Below are 23617 nucleotides of genomic sequence, written 5' to 3' on the forward strand. Positions count from 1 at the left end.
GTGAGTTCCTGAGGCATTCCAAGTTATTTTCACATCTAGGGTAGGCACCTGTTGTTTCTTCAGTTGACTCGAATTCATCGTAATAAATCAAGTTTTAATTTGAGATTGGTACACTCCTAATATCAGAAACAAAGAGAAGAATTCTCATTTGAGCTACAATCATCAGCTTAACTTAATATCTTTGGATGAATTATTCAGTGTGGATCTTCTAACAACCATTATTAAGGCAAGAATTAAACTAACATAATATTACAGTAATATTTTAAAAATTTATAGAAATGACTTAACAAAATTGATGAAATTAAATCTTCAAAATTATTGAAAAAAGAAAGAAAGAGAATTACACGATATTTGACAAATTAAGGAACAGCAAAAATTTGTCTACTGATTTCTAAATTCTCTCTCTCTCTCTCTCTCTCTCTCTCTCTCTCTCTCTCTCTCTCTCTCTCTCTCTCTCTCCAGTATAATTCAACAGAGCTCACTTCCCAGCGTACTCTCTCTGTTTGCCAACTCTTTTGAAAATAAGCTTGAATATGTTCTTACTATGCAGAAAAATCAGTGTGAAACGTCTAGTAGTGATGTGCCTTCTGAACAAGAGACAGAAATAAATCTTGTTCTGTTACAACTTAGAAAGATAAGCAACCACACATTAGGTGTCTCTGCCCATTACTCTCCCGATGAACTTACATCAGTGTAAGTTCATCGGGAGCAATGACTCATCGAGTACCTCCAATTTTCATAAGACATTATCTCTAATTATTTGTTACTATAAGATACAAAACAATACACAGAACTTCTCTTATGATCCCTTGCTCTCTAAATAGTGTGAGAAAAGTGTCATGACCAAAACAGTGTCAAAAATGTAATGACATGTAGAGATTAGTGAATAGCAGTAACATTACATCTGAAGTAGTAGTAGTAGTAGTGGCATGTGATGCAAGAAAGCAAGTGTATGAGCTTATGCAGCATCAGCCAAAAAAAAAAAAATAATAAAAATAACAGCATTCCCTCCAAATTGCCTGTCCAGTTCCTCCTTAAATTTATTTAACCTATCAACTTCCACACAACAACAGATGGAAGTTTGTTCCAGTAATTAACCACCCGCTGGCTAAAGGCAAATTTCCGCACATCTATTCTACATCTGTCTTTTCTTAATTTGAATTTATGCCCCATTAGATTTGTAATCTGAACAAGTGGAAGGATCCCATCAGAATTCAGCGTGCTCAACCCATTCAAGGCCTTATACACCTCAATCATATCACAGTGCAGGTTCCTAGTCCCCAGCCACTGCAATTTGCAGAACTTAGGCCTCTCTTGGTAAGGGATCCCTTCATTCCCCTCACCAATCTTGTTGCCCTTCTCTGTACATGCTCAAGCAAATCTACATCCTTCCTAAAATGAGGCCTCCAAACCTGTACGCAGTACTCAAGGCGTGGCCTGACCATTGCCTTATACAGAGGGACAATCACCTCCTTCTCCCTGCTAGCAAAATTCCTATATATCATTGACAAAACCCCATGACCTGCCCTGGCAGCCTGTCTGCATTGCTCGGAACTCTTCATATCTGACTGCACAATTACTCCCAGGTCTTTTTCATTTTCTACCACCTTAAGTGTTGTATCACACAGTTGGTACGTTTCTCTAGGGTTACTTCTACCCATATTGCAGTACTTTGCATTTGTCAAGGTTAAACTTCAGTTGTCACTTCTTAGCCCATCTTCCCAAATTATCTAGAACCTGTTGCAGTAGCACACTGTCATTAACAACCCTGCCAACCTTTGTATCATCTGAAAACTTCGACACTAAGCCTGATATACCTTCATCAATATCATTGATAAATATACAAAACAACAGTGGACAACACTGGTTTATCTAGTTGAGTGAACGACCAGTGGGTCATTGCAGCCTGTGTTTATTTAATGCAAAAATTAGTGTTATGGGAATTTCATTTTAGGATGAAATACATTAAGAAAAGAAACCTTCCTGCTAGGGTTGAATTTCTTAAAAATGCACTTGCCTATAGAATTAAATGTGTAATTTGCAACCTGGCGTGAATATGTCAAAATACTTTTGAAGACTCTTGTAGTCTTGGCCTATTTCATAGGGCATTTCACATAACACACCATACAGTTTAAAATTTTCATAGCATTACAAATTATTTAATACGAATGATATGGTATCTGTTTTTTTGGAATGGTTAATTACTATTATTGCTGTGTACCGTACATGTCTCATTAGTAACAAAAATGGCGACACAAAAAGAGAAAAGAGGGAGTGGCTGTGTATGCATGCATATGTATGCACTTGCTTTAGCTTCATTAATCATATTCTACCACAGATTTGCAAAGAAAGTTTCACACAGTTCTTAGGAAGAAATCTTCAGCTCATCAGTCCATTTACATTTCATTTTCATAATGACAGGTTGTTCAAGATTACACGAACATTTCATTTAAAATGCAAGGCAAATGTTCCTTTGCTATCCAAAGAAATTAATCAAATATGCCATGTTGAAAAGCAGTGTTGTATCATTCTTAGGAAACATTCCTGAAGCCATATGAGCACGAATTCCTACTGTGGATTACAGTAGATGATAAAGACCACCATTATAAGCTCTTTTGGCCAATCTTGTTGAAGATGAAGGGCCAATATGATTAAAATTGTGGTGCTTAGTGATACAGCAGCATTTTACTTTTGTGTGAAACTTAATCAGCTCAGTTGAGTACACATGAGAAGCTGAGAATTCATTTTCCTTGTTTGAATCTTTCTGTAGTTTCTTAAAATAGTGTTTTGTGTATTGTTATAGGAAAAAGTTTATAGTCTCTTTTCTTCTGTGAAGAAATCTGTATACCATGGATCATTTATGTAAACAGGCTTCAGTGGTATCTGTTGCTGCAATTCCCAATACATTTCTCATATTGAAGTGAATGAGAAGGTGTTCTGCCCTTGATGAAATATGCCATTCTGGAGGAACAGCTTACTGGCATATAGAGAGGATATGAAAATGCACTTGCTGGATCACCAGATCTGATATCCTCTTGATTTTTTTTTTTTTTTCCTGTTAGGTTTCATGATTTACTGCTTGTACCAGGTATCATTATATATTATTTGCATAGTCGCCAACTTACTGGTAATATAACAAATATAATTATGCAAATTAACCATATTTCTGAAGTAAAAATTGATTAAAAATTTCCATACATTTTCAAATAAACATAAGCTGTTGTATTTTTTAATGGAAGCAAATGAAAAACTTTATACTTAATTTGTTCACAAGCAGATACTAATAATTCACAGTTACATAGGTATGAGAAGTCATTAGTAGAAATGATAACTATGGTAGTCAGTAGTGGAAACGGGCTGCACAAAGCTCATTACCAGTATGTGTTTGATAGGCTTAGAATAGGCATCTTACCATTGATATTCTGCTAACCCATATTCTACTAGCGCTTCTTAATGTAGACCTTTTATCACATTCACCAAAAGGTATTAGCAATGTGTAATTATACATGTAAATATTTCTGTATCATGCAACTGTGGAAATACAAGGAGTTTTGAAAAGTTTGTGGCCTGAGTATGGAAGGGTATTGGTATAGTGTTAAAAAATTCTGTTCGAAATGTATAACTTTTCAAATAGTAACCCACCAAGTTTCATGCAGTTTCACAACACCATTTTTTAATTAGAGGGCCTGAAGTCAACAAAGTTGTCTGAACGAGGAAAGATGGACAAAATCAGCCACCGTGCAATCATCGAGTAAAACTGCAGCCATTATCAACCCACTGCAGGATGGAAGCCTCCTCAACAATTCGTGTTGAGGGAAATGGACCATAATCTGCCACGCTGGTCCAGTGCGGGTTGGCAGATCGACTGTATTTAGCAGTCAGGGGCTTGAACCCCAGTCTACTCAAGGAGCGTGTGCTACTGCACTCCCACTCCTGACCACTCAGCTACGGAGGCCCAGTATTTAGGGAAAAAAAGGAAACTTCCCAAACTTTTTCTAGCGCAGACCGGTGTTTGCAGATTTTTTTTCCATGGCTCTCCTATAGCTATAAGTTAATGTATTTTCAATAATTATACTCATAGGTTCAGGAAATAATGACATTACCATTAGGACATTTAATATACCAGTAATAAATGCAATTAGGTATTCATTAACATCAGTAAATATAAATAAAAGATAGGTAATTCATTTCTTTGTTTATTATCAAGTTTACATAAAATTGACATATTTTTGAGTCTGTTTTTGGGCAAATAAATATTTATTTACTGAGTATTTTTAGTATAACTGGGTATTTGGTACTTTATTACATTTTCATTTCTTCAGGAAATTTTCTTATAGTTTTATGTAGGTATATTTCAAATAAGTTGTTCGTGGACTGGTACTGGACTGCGGACCACACTTTGGGATACCCTGGACTAATGCCAAAGGCAATACATGGGGATATGTTTACAACATTGTTAAGAGGTGTGCAGTGGAATTTAAATGAGGGAGGAAGAGCTTGGAAGATGACCTATGCTATGGAAGACAGACCTGCAACATCTATCACCAGTTGTTGACAGTGTGCATGATCTGGTGATGAGTGACTCATTAGGACTCATTTTGCTGACACTTTTTTAGATGTCAGCACAATGGATCCCCTAAAGTTGTTGATAGCAGATCAAAAATGCACAAGATTTGCCAAGTCAATTGACCATTTGTATTGTTTTTGAGGAGATCTAGAAAACTTCCTTGCAAGGAAATTTGCGACCATGGATGAGATGTGGGTTCATTACTTTTGGCCAGGGACAAAGAAGTAGTCCAGACAATGGAAACAGCTCTTCTACCTCTCCAAAGAAAGCTAAGCTAAGCTAAGTTGAATAGACTGTTGGCATTCGAGGTGAGCGCACGCGCTTAGACAGGGCTCCTCAGTTAAGTGGTTTACTTTTGGATAGTGCTTTTTAATATTTGATTTGTTTAGATATTGTTGGATTATTTTGTTATAGGTTTTCCTGTAACTGTTTGATTTTAATAATATTATAGATATAATTTTTTAAAGTTACTTTCATTGATATTTATTTAATTTTATAATGGTAGTTACGAGATCTGCCTTAAACACGTCACAGGGTATCGTGACTCACACAGAAATAGCCGATGGCGATTTACGGGTGAGTAATGATTTAATCCATTGTGGAACCTGTGGAATGTTTTCCAAGGTCGACCTGGTGACTAATCCTACCTCACCTGGGGATTCTTTTCTTTGTGATCGATGTAAGGAGTGCACCGATCTTAAATTACAATTTGGTGCACTGATGGAACAATTTGAGTCCCTGAAAAAACGAGTGCTTGCCCTCGAAAATAATGCATCTGGGAGCTCGTCAGGGACTCAAAACTCCAGCAATCTACCAAGTGATGCACACCCGATTTGAGCCTCAAAACAGAAAAATCAGTGCAAACTACTCTGGTTAAAAAGGACATTGTTTTATTAGGAGACTCCATTGTCAGGGAAACGGGGAATATTTTTTGTAATAAGGATAGGTGAAGCAGAACCAGGGTATGTCTGCCGGGAGCAACTATTGATGATGTCACCAACAGATTGTCATATTTGAAAGGGGGTAAAGAAAATATTATTATTCGTGTGGGGACAAATGATATTAAACGTACACGATCTGACGATTTGTTGGAAAAATACAGGACCATCTGAGGAAATGTCGCGAGCTAAGCCATAATGTCTATGTGTCTGCAATTCTGCCCAGACACGATAGGAGGGATTATACGTTAAGAGCCTTGTGGATTAATTCAAGACTTGAAGGAATCTGCAAGGCTTTAGGGGATAAATTTCTATCAGCATGGCCCACACTTGTAGGTAGAAGGAATTTGTTTTGTAGAGACGGGATACACTTAAACAAAGGTGGTGCAAAAGTTTTTGCCAGTATTATTGAGGATACCTTAAAGGTTCAGGGAAACTGCTAGTTAGGGGGGGGGGATGTGGGTAATACTGACACGCGTTTATCTGATAATATTGATCAATGTAACTCTTGCACATACCTTAAGAGTTCTTATCTGTTACCCCAACTGGACGTATTATCTAGATGTTCTTGGGGGCAAAGACGTTTCACGTGAGCGGGTAGCTAATATCAGGGAAGAGAGCCTAAAAAACTTCAAGGGTTGTGTTAGGGTTGTTAAATATACAAGAACAGTAAATCTTAATTGTTTATACAGTAATGTTAGAAGTGTTGTCAATAAAATGAGCGAATTCGAACTGCTGGTTAAAACAAGTAACAATAATAGGGACATAATAGGGCTTACAGAGACGTGGTGCCACCCGGAAATTGGGGATGATGAGTTTCAGTACGCCTTGTATAATGTATTTAGGAAGGATAGGTTAGATAGAAGGGGGGGGGTAATGCTTCTTATCAGAAGCAGCCTGAGTGCGACGATAGCTTTCCCGGATTCAGACATTTCACATGCTAGCATAGAGTCTGTATGGTGTGAGATAGTTGGAAACAAAGGTATAATGCGAGTAGGAGTAATCTACAGACCAGGTGATTGTGAAGATTATGACGAAAGCCTCTACATGCAAATGGAATGGGCAAGTAAGCGTCAATGCCTTATTATGGGTGATTTCAATTTGCCTCTAATTGATTGGAGTAAATGGGAAGGAAACTCGACATGGGGGAACAAAATTTTTAAATCAACTAGATGACTTATTTGTATCAACATGTCAGGGAAAGTACTAGAGAAAAGAATATCCTAGACCTCATCATCACACATGAATCAGATGACATAACAGGGCTGACAGTAGAGGAACCAGTAGCAGGAAGTGATCACGGAGTTCTACGGTGGATGATGATGAGAGAGGTAGCAGAAGTAAAAGGCAAAGGAATGGGTTTTAATTTCAGAAAAGGAAATTACGATGCCTTAAGGTACTACGTGGCCTCTATTAACTAGGTAGATATCGTGCAGAGAATGAATACAATTGAACTGTGGTACGCTTTTAAAACATTAATCACAGATGCCTTGAATGCGTATACAGTGAAACTTCTCCTAACGGACACCTCTCGTTAACGGACATCTATCTACAACGGACATTTTCAAATTCCCCAACTCACCTCCATTGGTTTTAACGTGTTTGCAGCTTCTGTCTAGCGGACATTCTCTGTAACGGACGCGGACAGGCAATCTGCACTGTTTCGTTTAGATTAGCACTTAATTTGATCTCCCCATAACGGACTGCGGGAGAGCTCACGGCCCTTTTTCTAGGAATGTTTCTTCCACATATTGCCTCAATCTATTTCCGATTCTCTGAATTTTATCAAGGTTTACGTCGCGGTTGTAAACCCTTTTTCAAGAATTTTTAAGGCACGTGTAAAACTTCTGATGAATTCGGTGTGTGCAGGGGCCGGGGTGAATTTGGTCGGCCTTTCGTCTTTTCAGTTTTCAGTTTTGTTCAGTGTCGTGTGAAGTGCACAATGTCTTCTCATAAACATTTAACTTTAAAAGATAAAGTCGAACTCATTAATGCATATGATCGGCAAAAAAATAGTGTTCGCAATCTCGCTGCAAAATTCAAAATTGGGAAGACGCAGGTAAGCGACATCCTAAAGAAAAAAAATGAACTGCTCAAACAATTTTGGCAACACGGAAATGATCACGTTCAAAAATCATTCCCGAAAACTGTTGGACTTCAAATTGACAATATTACATATGAGTGGTTTTGTCGCGCACGTGCTAAAAAAATTCCCATTAATGGGCCTATTATTAGGGAAAAGGCTTTGGAGGTTGCGAAATCTATGGGAGTAAATGAGTTCAAAGCTTCTGTGGGATGGCTGGACAAGTTCAAAACTCGGCATAAAATTTCTTGGAAAACTAAGTGGTGAAGGTGGATCTGTTGATACTGGGGTTGTAACAGAGTGGACCGTCAAATTGGAAGAGTTATGTCGCGCTTTTGAAGCTAAGGATATTTACAACTGTGATGAAACAGGGTTTTTTTTTAAAGCTCTTCCTGAAAAAACAATGAATCTAAAAAACGAAAAGTGCCAGGGCGGAAAAATTTCTAAGTAACGCTTGACTGTACTATTGTGTACAAATATGCTGGGAGACTGAACAACCTCTTGTTATAGGAAAACCACAAAATCCTCGTTGTTTCAAGGGCATAAAGTTGAATCTTTTGAATGTTGACTGGAAGTCTAATAAAAAAGCGTGGATGACACGAGATATCATGAGCGAATGGATAAGTCACTTTAACCAAAACATGATTCGTCAAAACAGAAAAATTATTCTTTTCATGGATAATGCTGCATCTCACCCGCACATTGAATTGTCCAACATTCAAATCGTTTTTCTTCCACCAAACACATCTGCAGAGTGTCAGCCCTTGGATCAAGGGATAATAAAAAATTTTAAACTTCACTACAGAAAACGTGTTTTAAGACATCTCATTGCAAACATGAACGATGTAACATGTGCGAGTGACCTTGCAAAGAAAATCAGCATCCTAGATGCGATTCAATGGATTTCCTCTTCAGTAAACGCAATTAGAAAACAAACTGTCGTGAACTGTTTTGTAAAGTCTGGCTTCTCAAACGCAAAAATTGAAGTTGTGAACAGCAATGTGGAGCACCAAGAAGAACAAGAACTTCAACATCTATTGATAATGTACGATACTTCAGCTACAAGTGATCCTGGCTACAAAGATATAGACTCGAACCTCACTACAGAAGATGGTGCTCTAGATATCAACGACATTATCATCGATATTTTTCAAGAAGTTCCTCATGAGGATGAAGAAATGGAAGGAGGTCATTCTGTCGAAGAACATATTAACGACGAACCTCTGATGAAAATAGAAGAAGCGCTCATACAAATCAATCGTTTAAAAATGTTTTTCGCCGCTGAAGAAGATACTGAAGGACTTTCGATGGTTTCTTCACTCCAAACAAATGTTGAAAACAAAATTATCAGCCGGAAGAAGGTGCAGAAGAAAATAAGTGATTACTGTATGTATTTTTCTTAAGATAAAGTCATAATATGCATAGCACAATTGTATGTATATTATTTACAAAAATATTGTGCAAAATCTGTATATAATTTAATTTAATTTTACATTAAACGTGTAACGATTTTTCTTTATCTCTTGTGTATGTAATTGTATATTATTTACAAAAATATTGTTCAAAATCTGTATATATTTTAATTTAATTTTACATTAAACGTTTAACGATTTTTCTTTCTTTCTTTTTTTTTTTTTTTTTTCTCCCTCAGACTTCTTGTTAGCGGACACTTCTCTCTAACGGACACATTTTCGTTCCCCATGGCTGTCCGTTAAAGGGAAGTTTCACTGTATACCATTAAAAAAATACTCCACGAGAAGGGTTCCAAGTTGGATGAATAGTGAAGTTGCCCCATTACTTGAGCAGAAAAAGGTGGCATGGAAAGGTTACAGAGCAATAAAAAGTACTGAAGCCTATAACAGCTACAAGGTGATGTGTAATAGAGCCACAGAAAAGGTTCGACAGGCAAAGGCAGTTTATGAGAAATCACTAGCAAATAGAGCAAAGAGGCAGGATAAAGAATTCTTCACATATATAAATGCCAAGAAGAGCAGGACAAACCAGATCAGACCTTTACATAAGGGAAAGGGGATAGTAATAAATACACCAGCTGCCGTTGCAGATGAACTCAACAGTTATTTTGCATCGATATTTACAAATGAAAAGCCTTTTGTGGCAGTGGGAAATTGTGGGAGCGAAGTTAAAAAATATGTAATTAATGATATTGAAATTTCGCAAGATTATTTAATGAAAACACTTTCAAGCCTACAGACCAGTAAGGCTCCTGGAGTTGATGGAATATACCCTATAATCTTAAGAGAGGCGGCAAGCGAGTGCATTGAACCATTGAGGCTAATTATGCGAGTATCACTAGACTCTGGGGAGATTCCCTTGGATTGGAAAAGTGCAAATGTTTCTCCCATACATAAGGGTGGCTCTAAAAGTGAAGTTGGAAATTATCGACCTGTCAGTCTGACTTCAGTAGTAGGGAAAATCATGGAGGCAATGATCAAGGGTGGAATTCAGGATCATTTGGATCGAATTGAAATTCTCAAGGATACTCAGCATGGTTTTGTAAAGGTAAAATCATGTTTAACAAATCTGGTTCGCTATTTCGAAAGGGTCACTCACGAGCTGGATTTAGGGAATAATTTCGACATTGTTTATTTAGATTTCAGCAAAGCATTTGACTCAGTCCCACATGAGCGGTTGCTTTATAAGCTGGAACAGGTTGGAATCACTGGGAAAATCCTTAGATGGATAGAAGGATGGCTTCAGAGCAGGAGGCAGAGGGTTGTGATAAATGGGTATTCCTCAGATTGGGTTGATGTAAGAAGTGGGGTTCCCCAAGGATCAGTATTAGGACCACTGTTGTTTTTAATTTTCATAAACGACATTAAGGGATAGAAGGCGTGATGTCTAAATTTGCAGATGATGTGAAAATTGGTAGAGTAGTTAATGATCACTGTCAAGCTGAACTTCTTCAGAGAGACCTAGATAGACTTCAGGAATGGTCAGAAAAATGGCAGCTGTGCTTTAATCCAACAAAGTGTAAGTGTAATCCCAAAAAAAAAAAAAAAAATTCACTTGGTGGAGTTAAACTAAACCCAGTACTGGAGGAAAGGGACTTGGGTGTTACGATACGGTCAGACATGAAATTCTCTGAGCATTGTAAACAGGTTGCAAGGAAGGCCCATGGTGTCCTATCGATGATCTATCGAACTTTTGCAAGTAGAGATAGGGATGTGATAATCCCGTTATATAAGGCTTATGTTAGACCACACTTGGAATACTGTGTTCAAGTATGGAGACTGCACATAAAGAAAGACATCAAGTTTCTTGAAAGGGTGCAAAGAAGGGTAACTCGCCTGGTGAGATCGGCAAAAGGGCGTCCTTACGAAGAAAGACTTCGAATATGTGGGTTGCAGAGTTTGGAAACTAGACACCTTAGAGGAGATTTGATTGAGGTGTTTAAGGCTCTGAGAGGCATCAGTAAAATGAATGAGGACGAAATTTTCAAGATTATAAATGATGCTAGAACTAGGGGACATAAATTCAAGTTATGGGGGGGGGAGATGTTTAGATTTCACTGCAGGGAAGTTTTATTTTAGCCAGCGAGTTATAAATTACTGGAATAAGTTGCCTTCATGGGTGGTAGAGGCCGACAGTTTGGGGAAATTCAAAGGTCATCTGGATAGTACTTTCGGGTAAGGGAAGCGCATAGGATGATAGGTTTAATTTCCTTTTTTTTTATTTTACTTTTTTATTTTTTATTAATTATTATTATTTAGTTATTTTTTTATTTTTTTTTTTGTTTTGTTTTGTTCGGATTTTTTTTTTTTTTTTTTTGCTGTTGCAGCATAAGCCATAGGCTTTCTTGCACCATGCGGCCGTTACTAATACTAATACTAAATCAATTGAACATTTGTATTGTTTTTGAGAAGATCTAGAAAACTTTCTTGCAAGGAAATTTGTGACCATGGATGAGACGTGGGTTCATTACTTTCGGCTAGGGACAAAGAAGTAGTCCAGACAATGGAAACAGCTCTTCTACCTCTCCAAAGAAAGCTAAGTAAAATTTTTCTGCTGGCAAGGTAATGGCATTGGTTTCTTGGGATGCTGATGAAGTGTTACTAGCACACTACCTTAAAGGAAGGCTAGACAGTCACAGGTGCGTATTATGAGGCATTTGAGGCATTTGCATGAAAACATCAAAGATGAACACAGAAAAATTCGGTTAAGGAGCCTTGTTCCAGTCATACAACATGCCTGCTCACAAATCTGTCATTGGCATGAATGCAGCCGTGGACCACCCCCATATTCATCAGATCTAGCACCATTGGGATTTCACCTATTTCCTAATTTGAAAAAAGTACCTGGCTGACATCCATTTTCCCACCGACAATGATGTCATTGTTGCAATGGATGCATTCCTGGAGATTCAAGAGAACTTTCTTTGCAGTTGGAATCAACCCATTGCAGCATTGGTGTTAAAAGTGTATTCCAAAGGGGACTGTGTTGAAAAGTAACATGTTACCACACTCCTCAAATAAACCTTTCATACTCAAGCCACAAACATTATGTTGGTTAGTGCAAATGCATCATTTTAACATAGCTATCTACCAAAGTAGTTAAATTAATTAATTAAATTGGCATTGTTTTGGTTATATCTCATATTATGACTGCCTTCACTAGTTGCCATGGTATTGTACTACCTCGAATAAATAACACTTCATCAGTGGAGAAGACTATTGTTATTTATTCTCAGTGGATACCACCACCCACACGGCACCATTTCAAAGCTTTTTGGCTTCTCTTCGGTGAGTGGGCAGGCAGGCACCCTGGTGTTGCAATAGTGACAACCCAGTTATGAAGTATAACTTCACAATATGAGAGATGCCTGATGGTGCGTAGTGATATAGACTATAAAATATTTAAGGGCCAAGGCCTCATGCTATGAGGTGCTTAAATACTTTATAGTCTATATCAGTACACACCACCAGGCATCTCTCATATTGTGTAGTTTTACTTCATAACTGGGTTGTCACTATTGCAACACCAGGGTACCTGCCCACCCACCGAACAGAAGCCAACAAGCTTTGAAATGATGCCACCTGGGTGGTGATATCCACTGAGAATAAATAACAATAGTCTTCTCCACTGATGAAGTGTTATTTATTTGAGGTAGTACAATACCATGGCAACTCATTGTGAAGGCAGTCACAATATGAGATATAACCAAAACGATGCCAATTTAATTAATTAATTTAACTACTTTGGTAGATAGCTATGTTAAAATGATGCATTTGCACTAACCAACATATTAGTCATTCTATCTCATAGCATGAGCAGCCTTTGCCCTTAAATACTTTATAGCCACAAACATTTCAAATGCCCCTTGTAATTAAATATTGATTCTTACCACATTTGTAGGTTCCATTGGAGGTACTCAGTGAAGATGATGCAATTACTGCAGCAAGCACATTGATGTCAGACAGTATTGCTCCTATTTTCTGTATATCTTGTGTAACTGCTCAGGGGTTAGATCTTCTTTATACCTTCTTGAATGTGCTACCACCAGGAATTAGCCACAAAGAAAGGGAAAAACTTGTCCAGCTTCCAGCAGAATTTCAGGTAAATTTTGTACTAATAGTTATTTTTTGTTATCTATATTTTTTTATTCAGTGTTGTATGATCTAAATAGTAAATTAACACATTAAGTGCAGAAAAAGATAATTTTATAACATTAATAACAGCTTTGAAAAAATTACAGTAATGCCTCCCTAATCACGGGTGTTCCTGTAGTTTTATGATGACATGGTTTTATAATTTTATGTCAAAATTCGGCATACAATTATACATAGTTAATTAATGACTCATCTCTAACAGCTAACTCTTCTCTACAGCAGAAACAGTACGTCTCATAGACGTACTGTTTGTGCTGCGTGCCTTTTCTACAGATACTTCCATGTGCACTGTTCTTCTGAATTGGCTTCTATAATTCCCACTCTCTCTTTCAAAACAGTCCAAACATGTACTGCCACCAGCCAACATCCATTTATTGGCCAACTTCAAACTCACAGAACCAACTTTTCATCTTCGTTTATTCATTCAACTGCCGTTTTCTGGAGCAACCTTCTTTCATATGTATTTCCTGAAAATTACAGTCTACAGAAGTTCAAGTCTAACGTCAACAAATATCTTCTTTTACATTCTCAACCCCCAACCCATGCACGGTACTAAGTACTATAGGTTCTAATACCTCTCGTGTTTGGGGTTTAAGGAAGACATATGAGTCATACAAGTTGGTTGGTCTGACCACTGATCATGCATGAACAGTGGAGCTGACTGATTTCAAGTAGGATGTTATTGGGTGTCATCTTCTGGTTTCTCAGTCCACGACATTTCTGATAGCCTATACCAGAGGTGGCCAATGAGTCGATCATGGCTTTAATTTCAGTCGATCATGCCGAATTTTAAATATACAGTCATCCCTTGATTTACACAGTCAGGTATACTACCAAAATTTTATATTGTGCAGTGAGTTTCGCTACCTGCATGTTATTTTATTTATTTATTTATTTATTTATTTTTTTTTTTTTAAAGAAACTTCAAAAATAGGAACGAAGAGTAGATTTTGAAAGTTTATTTTTGTTTTTTCTGCATGATTGAAGATTTCATTGAAGGAGAAACTCATTTCACCATAATAACATAAAATCCCACAGAATTCCAGCTGTCATAATTGCAAATGCAATAAGATTGAGTTTACTACCCATTTATAATTAGATGTATTAACAGAAAAGCTCAATAAACCGGAAAGTGCAAATTATTTTTTAGTGTTTTATGTGTGTGACCTCCAGAAATAGCTTAAGAGAAATATCACAAAGGAGTTCAAAACTGATTCTTATAAAGATGTAACCAAACAGTGTAATAAACGGTGGTGTGTTTGTCCGGTTATTTTGAAAACAACTTTCTCATTCCGGAATCCTCTTCATCAATTATCCTAAGTTAGCTGTTCAGCCAGAATATTTTTTCCGGTTCATGCAACTTAAAGTGTTCTAAATAGTAAGCATTGCTTTTGCTGATTTAATAACTGGACAGTACTTATGTTAATTTAATACCTTTTGATTTAAAATGAATACTACGAAAAAGAGTAAAACGTATCATTTTCATCAAGAGTGGATACTAGAATACTTTTTTGTAATGGTGAAAGAAAAATGTTGCTGTTTGATTTGCAATGCTTCTGTGGCTATACCGAAAAAAGGAAATTTAGAAAGGCACTTCAACACACTCCATGGTAAATACCAATCGGATTTTCCGCCGAATATTGACCTTAGAAAAAATAAATTAGAACTTAGTCCAGATTATTTGCACGACAATATTTCATCATGATACCTAATTTACAATTTAAAGCAGTAGTAGCATCATTTAAAGTGAGTCATGTTGCAAAAAATGCAAATCATTTTCTGATGGTCAATTCATCAAAGACACATTTTTAGAAATAACAGATTGTCTTTTTGAAAATTTTAAGAACAAAAATGAAATTAAAGGTGCCCTTCAAGATCTGCAATTATCTCGAAATACTGTGATGCGACACATCAAAAAAATGAGTAAAAATGTGAGCAAACAATTGTGTGCCCGTTTCTTAACAACTGGATGAATCTGCAGATGTCAGTGATACAGCTCAATTGCTCGTTTTTATTCATATGGTTTTCGATGATTCTGCCACTAGAGAAGAACTGCTGGGAATGGTTTCGTTAAAAGAAAGAACTAGAGGTCTTGATATCTTTAACTCATTGAAACATTTTATTGAAAAAATTAAATTACCACTATTTAAGCTCGTATCAGTAACAACAGATGCTGCTAAAGCAATGACAGGGCAGCTTAACGGATTCATCGGATTGTGCCAAAAGGATGATAAATTCCCAGATTTTTTGAGTTACCACTGTATCATCCATCAACAAATGTTAGCCAGCAAAAGATTAAATACCAAAAGTGTTATGGACATCGCTTTCAAAATTGTGAATTCCATCAGAGGACAATCTCTTCAAAGGAGACTTTTCAAATTGCAACTCGATGAAAAAGAACCAGATCTGATATTACACATACAGATGTGAGGTAGCTGAGTGGGAGTAAGTTTCTACAGAGATTTCGAAATTTGCTGAATGAAATTTAAAAAATTGTTGATCAAAGTGGGGGGGGATGATTATCAGCAGCTACAAGATATGGAGTGGTTGTGATCTGGCTTTTTTTTGGCAGATTTTACCAGTAAATTAAGTGATCTGAATTCGGAATTACAAGGGAAAAATAAAAATGTGGGTGACACGATTAGCAGTATTTCTGCATATAAATATCAATTTTTGGCAATGGCTAAGGATCTTAAAGAAAAAAAAATTCGACCATTTTGCAAATATGCAAGATCATTTGCAAAAATATCATGTTTTTGAATTTAATAGTGAGAAATATGTTTCTGAAATTGAGAATGTTGTGGACAATTTTGAAACCAGATTCAGTGATTTTAAAACAATTGAAGACAATTGAATGGATAAGAAATATATTGTTCAATATATTTCTTATCCATTTAATGTCGACTTAGATACAAAACAAATTGCAGAAAAAAGTCGCTGCGATTTTTCATATGTAGAAAATATTACTTGGAAATGAAATTATTACATTACGAAATGATATCTTCCTAAAAGTCAGATCATCAGAAAAAAACTTTTGGAAATACAGTCAGTCCTTGTATAGCGCGATAGATGTGTTCCTAGAAACACTTGTGCAATGCAAAATCATGCAATATAAACAACAGGCCCTATGGGAAAAATAGGGTTAGGTGCCGACCACCCAAAATTGAACACACATTTGTAACCAAAACATTACCAAACACAATAAATAATCGTAATAAAATATTGCTAATGCTTTTGCTTCTATCCTAAGCAAATTTGTTCTCTTTCAATTCTTTGTGTCATGATCTAATTGATTTTAATTACACTTTGAGTTGTTCCTGCTATGAAAGTTTTTATTTTCTCTGCATTCTTTAATTCTTTGCGTTGCCTCATTTAGGCTTATAGCACGTGCAATATCACATGGTCTTTCATTTCACAGAAAGCGTTTCACAAATTCATATTTTTTTCTCTATGGACAGAGGTGGACTGGCCTTACTGGGGAAACCCTGGTGGGCCAGAGTACCGGTGTGGTTTTGGCCATAAACGCTAGTTTATGGCCAAATCCATTTCATATAAACACAAAGGCTGCCATTTCATATAAACACAAAGCCGAATCGTGCATAACCAAATTCGGTTCATGTTATATACGATACCGTTCCCCTATTTATTGTGGGTTGGTCACTCACACACTAGTGAGACTTTTGTGGATTTATTGAATGATTGTTTTCTGCAGCAGCATGTTCGAGAGGTAACCAGAGAGGGTAATACTCTTGATCTGGTTATCAGCAGTGATCATTCGGGTATTAAGAATTTGCAGGCCACTACAAATTTTCCTGGGTAATAATTTTTGACCCGGTACACCTCGGTTTATCGATATTGCTTTTCTTTTTCTCTCTGAATCTGTAGTGTCTTCACCAGGACGCTTCCTTTTCTCACCTTTTAAGTATTTTACTCATTTTTAGGGAATAGAACACAATTACAAAATGAGGAGGCATGCTTGATACACATAAACAAAGCTGCATGCGCGTAGAAACTGAATAAACAACACCGTAAAGGCAGAGATACACTAACACCTCATTTTACTAAAGCACATTTCTGGGGGTTACTACCATAAAACAATAAAAACAATTTCCAGTTGCGCTTCTGCTTGTGGAATCTGTTATAAACTCAATCTAATTGCATTTGCAATAATACCGATAGCTGGAATTGTGTGGATTTTTATGTTATTATGGCGAAATGTGTTTTCTCCTTGACTGATATAAAAAAACATAAATACATTTTCAGAATCTTCTCTTCATTCTCTTCACGTTGCCGTTCAGTTGGGGTGATTCTGCATTCGACTGCCATTTCATATAAACACAAAGGTGAATCGTGCATAACTGAATTCGATTCGTGTTATATACAACATCGTTTCCCTATTTATTGTGGGTTGGTCACTCACACACTAGTAAGACTTTTGTGGATTTATTGGATGATTGTTTTCTGCAGCAGCAGCATGTTTGAGAGTCAACCAGAGAGGGTAATACTATTGATCTGATTATCAGCAGTGATCATTCGTGTATTAAGAATTTGCAGATAAAGGAACCACTAGGTGGCAGTGATCACAGGGTACTGATGTGGGATTTACTTAAAGATATAATTACCATCGGGGGTAAAGGAAAGGGTTTTTGCTTCCGCAAAGGCGAGTACAGTGGTCTCAGACAGTTTTTAAATTCTGTACAGTGGGATCAACTGACGATGTTACCAACAGTAAATTCTAAGTGGGAAGCATTCAAGGAATTAATCGTGGAAGCTACTGAAAGTTTCATATCTATTAAGAAATATTGTTCAGGGTTTAAGCCTAAATGGTTATCAAATGAATTAATTAGACTCGTGACAGAGAAGAAAAATGCATGGGATGCATATAAATTATCAAGCGACTCAGAAGCCTATGGCAGATATAAGCTAGTCTGTAATCAGGTCACAAAAGTGGTTAAGCAGGCGAAGGTAGATTACGAGAAATCTTTGGCAAAGGATGCTAAGAAAAACAGCAAGGATTTCTTTACTTATATAAACTCTAAAAGGAAGGGGATGAATCTGATTGGTCCACTTGATATTGATGGTGCGACTGCTGATGATCCTGCTCAGATAGCAGAAAAATTGAATGAGTATTTTGCATCTACATTCACACATGTGGAGTTAAGGTTTGAAAATGGCAGAAGGTTATCAAATTGTAGCAGGGTGCTTAATGATTTTGTAATAACTGAGAGCAAAGTGGAGGAGAAATTGTTGAAGTTAAACATAAGAAAGGCACCTGGGGTGGATGGGATCTATTCAATTATATTAAAGGAGGTAGCAAAGCAACTAAGCAAACCCTTAGCCATAATTATGAGAGCATCCTTGGACTCAGGGGAGGTCCCCACTGACTGGAGATGTGCAAATGTATCCCCAATTCACAAAGGGGGATCGAAGGGTGACACGAGTAATTGCAGACCAGTTAGTTTAACTTCTGTTCCGGTTAAAATAATGGAGTCACTGGTTAAAAATGCATTGCAGGATCATCTAGACAAGACTGCAGAAATAATTCAGACACAGCATGGGTTTGTTAAGGGAAAGTCTTGTCTGACAAATTTGATAGGGTATTATGATGTGGTTACAAAGGAACTGGATGCAAAATATAATTTTGATATCATATATTTGGATTTCAGGAAAGCTTTTGACACAGTTGCGCATGGAAGGCTATCGTACAAATTGGAGCAGAATGGTATTATGGGTAAGTTGCTACAACGCATAAAAAGATGGTTGAGTGGGAGAAGACAGAGGGTGGTAATCAACGGGTGCTGCTCTTCGTGGACTAATGTTATTAATAATGTTATTAGTGTTATTGATGAAGGTATATCAGGCTTAGTGTCGAAGTTTGCAGATGATACAAAGGTTGGCAGGGTTGTTAATGACAGTAATGGCAGTGTGCTACTGCAACAGGATCTAGAAAATTTGGGCAGATGGGCTAAGAAGTGGCAACTGAAGTTTAACCTTGACAAATGCAAAGTACTGCATATGGGTAGAATCAACCCTAGAGAAACGTACCAACTGTGTGGTACTTCACTTGAGGTGGTAGAAAATGAAAAAGACCTGGGAGTAATTGTACTGTCAGATATGAAGTTTTCTGAGCAATGCAGACAGGTTGCCAGGGCAGGTCATGGGGTTTTGTCAATGATATATAGGAATTTTGCTAGGAGGGAAAAGGAGGTGATTGTCCCTCTGTATAAGGCAATGGTCAGGCTAACCTTGAGTACTGTGTACAGGTCTGGAGGCCTCATTTTAAGAAGGATGTAGATTTGCTTGAACGTGTACAGAGAAGGGCAACAAGATTGGTGAGGGGAATGAAGGGATTCACTTACCAAGAGAGAGGCTAAGTTCTGTAAATTGCAGTGGCTGGAGACTAGGCACCTGCATGGTGATCTGATTGAGGTGTATAATGCTTTGAATGGGTTGAGCACACTGAATTCTGATGGGATCCTTCCACTTGTTCAGATTACGAAGCTAAGGGGTATAAATTCTAATTAAGAAAAGACAGGTGTGCAGAAATTTGCCTTTATCCAGCGGGTGGTTAATTACTGGAACAAATTTCCATCTGTCGTGGAAGTTGATAGGTTAAATAAATTTAAGGAGGAACTGGACAAGCATTTTGAGGGAATGGTGTGATTTTTTTTTTTTTTTTTTTTTTTTTTGCTGATGCTGCATAAGCTCATACACTTGCTTTCTTCACATGCCACTACTACTACTAATATAAGCCTCAGCCTCTCATTCCACTCCACTGGCAGATTTTGGGGGGGTTTCATTGAAATGCTGCATCCTTTTTTTTCATTCACCAAAGCCTTCTGGTTCCTGACAAAATTGGGACTCCATCAGACAAAATTCTGTTTTATATATTTGTTGTAATTTATGCTTTGTGATTTATTCAATATTAAATTAACATTTAATATAGAATTTCACACTACCTGATAAGAATAACATGTTTGGCAGGTTTTTAGAATATTTCATTTGTGCTTAAATTTTATTTCACATATTGTTACACTCCATTCTGTATTTTGATAATGCTTAATTTTTGTTTCACCAAAGGATCAAGCCAAAAAACTTATATGGTTTGTCAGTTTGGTCCTTTTGTGTTTTTCTGACACTGTAAAACAGAATTACAATCATTAAAGAAGCGGAGAAGAAAACATCCACAAAATGTATGATTGTTAAGCTATTAGTAATAAACAGATTCTAAATCCTGCACAGGTGAAGTGCTTTCATTTTAAGTATTTTGATCAGATTAGCCTGTGCACCATGCTGTTCAAACGTTATTATCCTGCATTTTGTTTCACTCATTCTCATATTTTATGCAATACCTGGCGGCCAAATTGCTAACTAGAGAGTAATGATGAAATCATATCAAAATGTTTTTTTAAAAAACATTTTGATATGATTTCATCATTACTTTTTAAAAAGAAATCCGTATAACAGAACCATAGTTTACAGTTTTTGTGAAAAGATGGAAGGAACCTGTTAGGAGAGTGAGAACAGAAAAAATAAAATGGTCATTGTTGTTAGAAATTGTAAAAGTAATCTGTTTATTTACTTTTTCTGCAAACTAAAGAACATAGGAACTAAATAAAAGGTCATTTTTGTTTTTTGTATTTAGAGCAGTCTTTTGTAATTGTTCTAAATACAAAACAATTTAAAATCATGTTTAACAACTTAAAATAGCTTCAAATTTGTTTTTTTTCCTTTTAGATTTTATTACATTCATTGACTCAAAATTACAAAATTTTTAAAATACTATATTAAATTAAATTAAATTTTCTGTTTATACTCTGGGACGACCAAACGGTCAGGGGATTTCACAAGATAGATAGAATACAAGAAACAGCACTGTATTCGGCAGTCACGGGCTGTCTAATCTCAGTAGAAGTTCCTAGGGGGTTAAATTAGGAAGCTAAGAGCAAACTGAAATATAATGCCTCTTAGTTCATAATCTCATTTCATGATGGTGCAGCAAGTTCCTACTGGTTCTCCAGTAGTATTTCTGTTTAAATGGAAGCACTTGTGAACATGCAATTACTGAGTTTCTGATTGCTGAAAATGTTAAAAGGAAAGTGTTATTGTGACTGGAGATGAATCCTGAATTCACCACTATGATGTATATATCTTTCTTCTGTCAGGTTCCAAATTAGTATTGACTTTTCTGAGACCTTGTGTAAAATACCATTTTTTTTTTTGGAAAAAGAGCCACATTCCGGTCATATTTCAGTGAGGGCATTTTGTCCAGTGCACTGAAACATTGGACAAGCTCAAAAACAGAGTAAGAACAAGTAAGTCTGGCAATACATGAACACTACAATGTGAGACCTCATTGCAGTCATGCAACATTGATAAGAATTCAGTTGCTGAGATTTTGAGTTATCTCATCCCTCCCTATACACCAGATTTAGCCTTGAGTGACATTTTTGTTCTCAAACTTGAAAATATCCAAAGCAGTAGTTATGACTCTGATGAACACGTTAAATCAGCCATTAATAGCTGGTTGGCTTCTCAGCTGAAGGAATTTATTTGAACAAAAATTTTTAAGTTCTGGACAAAATGTGTTGAGTTAGGTGGAGAGCATATAGAGAAAAATGATATATCAAATTAAAGACAAATTTTATTATTTTTAATTTACAAGTACAGTTTATCCTTTTTATTTATCCCTATTCCTTCAAAAATTATGAAATAAGAGGCATTACAGTCTAGCCTTGATATATCACAGGGTTCTTGTCAGAGGCTGGATGCATGCATAAAAAAAGATTATTTTATATGACAAGAAGAAATAACACTGTTTTTATTTGCTTTGAGATATTTGTGTAGAGTATATTGAAAGTTAATTATGTTGTTGGAATTTGATGCATCATTCTTCTTTATATATAGGTTGATGAGGTATTTCATGTATCTGATGTCGGAGTGGTAGTTGGTGGTCTCTTAACTCGAGGTATTATTCAAGAAGGTGATCAGCTCTTGATAGGTCCAACTGATGTCGGAACTTTCTATCCAGTTAGAGTAACATCACTTCATCGTCACAAAGTTGCATGTCGTGTAGTACGTGCATGTGAGAGTGCTACTTTGGGATTAGCTGGAGCTGATTGTGCACCACTCCGGCGTGGCATGGTATTGGTAACTCCAGATTTTAAGCCACCAGTCTGTCTTTATTTTCAGGCCCGCATTCATGTACTTTTCCACTCAACTATGATTTGTCCTGGATTTCAAGCAACGGTTCATATTGGTAATGTGAGGCAAACTGCAACCGTTATTGGAATTATGGGTAAGGAAGGTGTTGGAACAAATGAAACAGCATCAGTAATGTTCAAATTCATGAAGCAACCTGAATGTGTGCATCCTGGTGCAAGACTTTTGTTTCGTGAAGGACAGACTAAAGGGATTGGCCAAGTAATTCAGATATTTTTAGTGGAAGATGGACGTCCGCTTCGGCAGGCTAGAGGACAGTAGATTAATGCAGGGGTGCTGTGCTTATATAAAGTTATTCAGCTGTGATGTTTGCAAAATGAAAACATTATCTACTTAGTTTAGTTGCCAGCACCTACAAATTCTTTCATGTACAGTTTAATTTTGTGAAATCTGCCTTTTACATATACTGTTTTACTTCTTTGTCTTATCCGAAATTTTATACCATTCAGTCACTTAATTAGCCTCTTGGCACTGTGTTACCTGTGAGCAGTTTTTTTATGCTCACTTCATTTTATTCTTTACAAGAATTGTGTACATACTAAGTTTGTGCCTGTTGTCATATGTAAAGGCATGTTGCACTGTGTAAAGTTTCTGTAAGTAAATCATTTGTATAGTAGTTTTTGACTGTACAGTTCTAAGTTAATAAATTTTATTTGTGGTATGTTTTATATGGATCATACAATGAATTGTGCATCCAACATTTGAACATATTTAATGATTAATTTAAATATATTTACAGTTCTCCTCCATAATTGCTCCCACTAAATTCTGATTATATTCAAATCTTTTTGAAAATTTAAAATTCAAATCCTAAATTCAGATCTTATTCAAATCCTGAAATGAATTATAATCAGCTCACTCAAGTGAATTAATTATAATTCATTTCTTATTTATTAGTGAAATAAGAAGTCATTAGAGACATTAACGTAAAGTTGGGCTTTTTAATTCACATAATGGTGCAAGGCAAATGAGGTCATATTTCAGTAGTAGCATGACATACCACAAAATCAAAGTCCTAGATTACGGCAGCTCATAATCTGTTCATGGACTGGGGAAAATGAAAATGGACATTTTTAATGATGCCACGTTGAGAATTTAGTATATTTCCATGTTTTTACCTATCATGGTTTAATTAAAACCTGAATATGCAATCACCTTCAATATGTTATGTTTTGCAGTT

At 36.4% G+C, this 23617-nt stretch overlaps 1 protein-coding gene across 1 annotated transcript in view; it reads left to right on the top strand.

The window, feature by feature from the left end:
* The window catches only part of LOC150078232 (GTP-binding protein 2), a 134639-nt gene extending 111656 nt beyond the window's left edge, over positions 1–22983 (top strand). The window contains exons 6-7 of the mRNA XM_090384235.1: positions 12962–13162; positions 22123–22983. Coding sequence (XP_090240361.1) covers positions 12962–13162; positions 22123–22698 — 777 coding nt within the window. The 3' untranslated portion in view covers positions 22699–22983. The remainder of the gene's footprint in view (positions 1–12961; positions 13163–22122) is intronic.
* The last annotated feature ends 634 nt before the right edge of the window (positions 22984–23617 follow it).

This window comes from Mastigoproctus giganteus, chromosome 11 (assembly GCF_048544385.1).
Source record: "Mastigoproctus giganteus isolate SK-2022 chromosome 11, ASM4854438v1, whole genome shotgun sequence".
Classification (NCBI taxonomy): Eukaryota; Metazoa; Arthropoda; class Arachnida; order Uropygi; family Thelyphonidae; genus Mastigoproctus; species Mastigoproctus giganteus.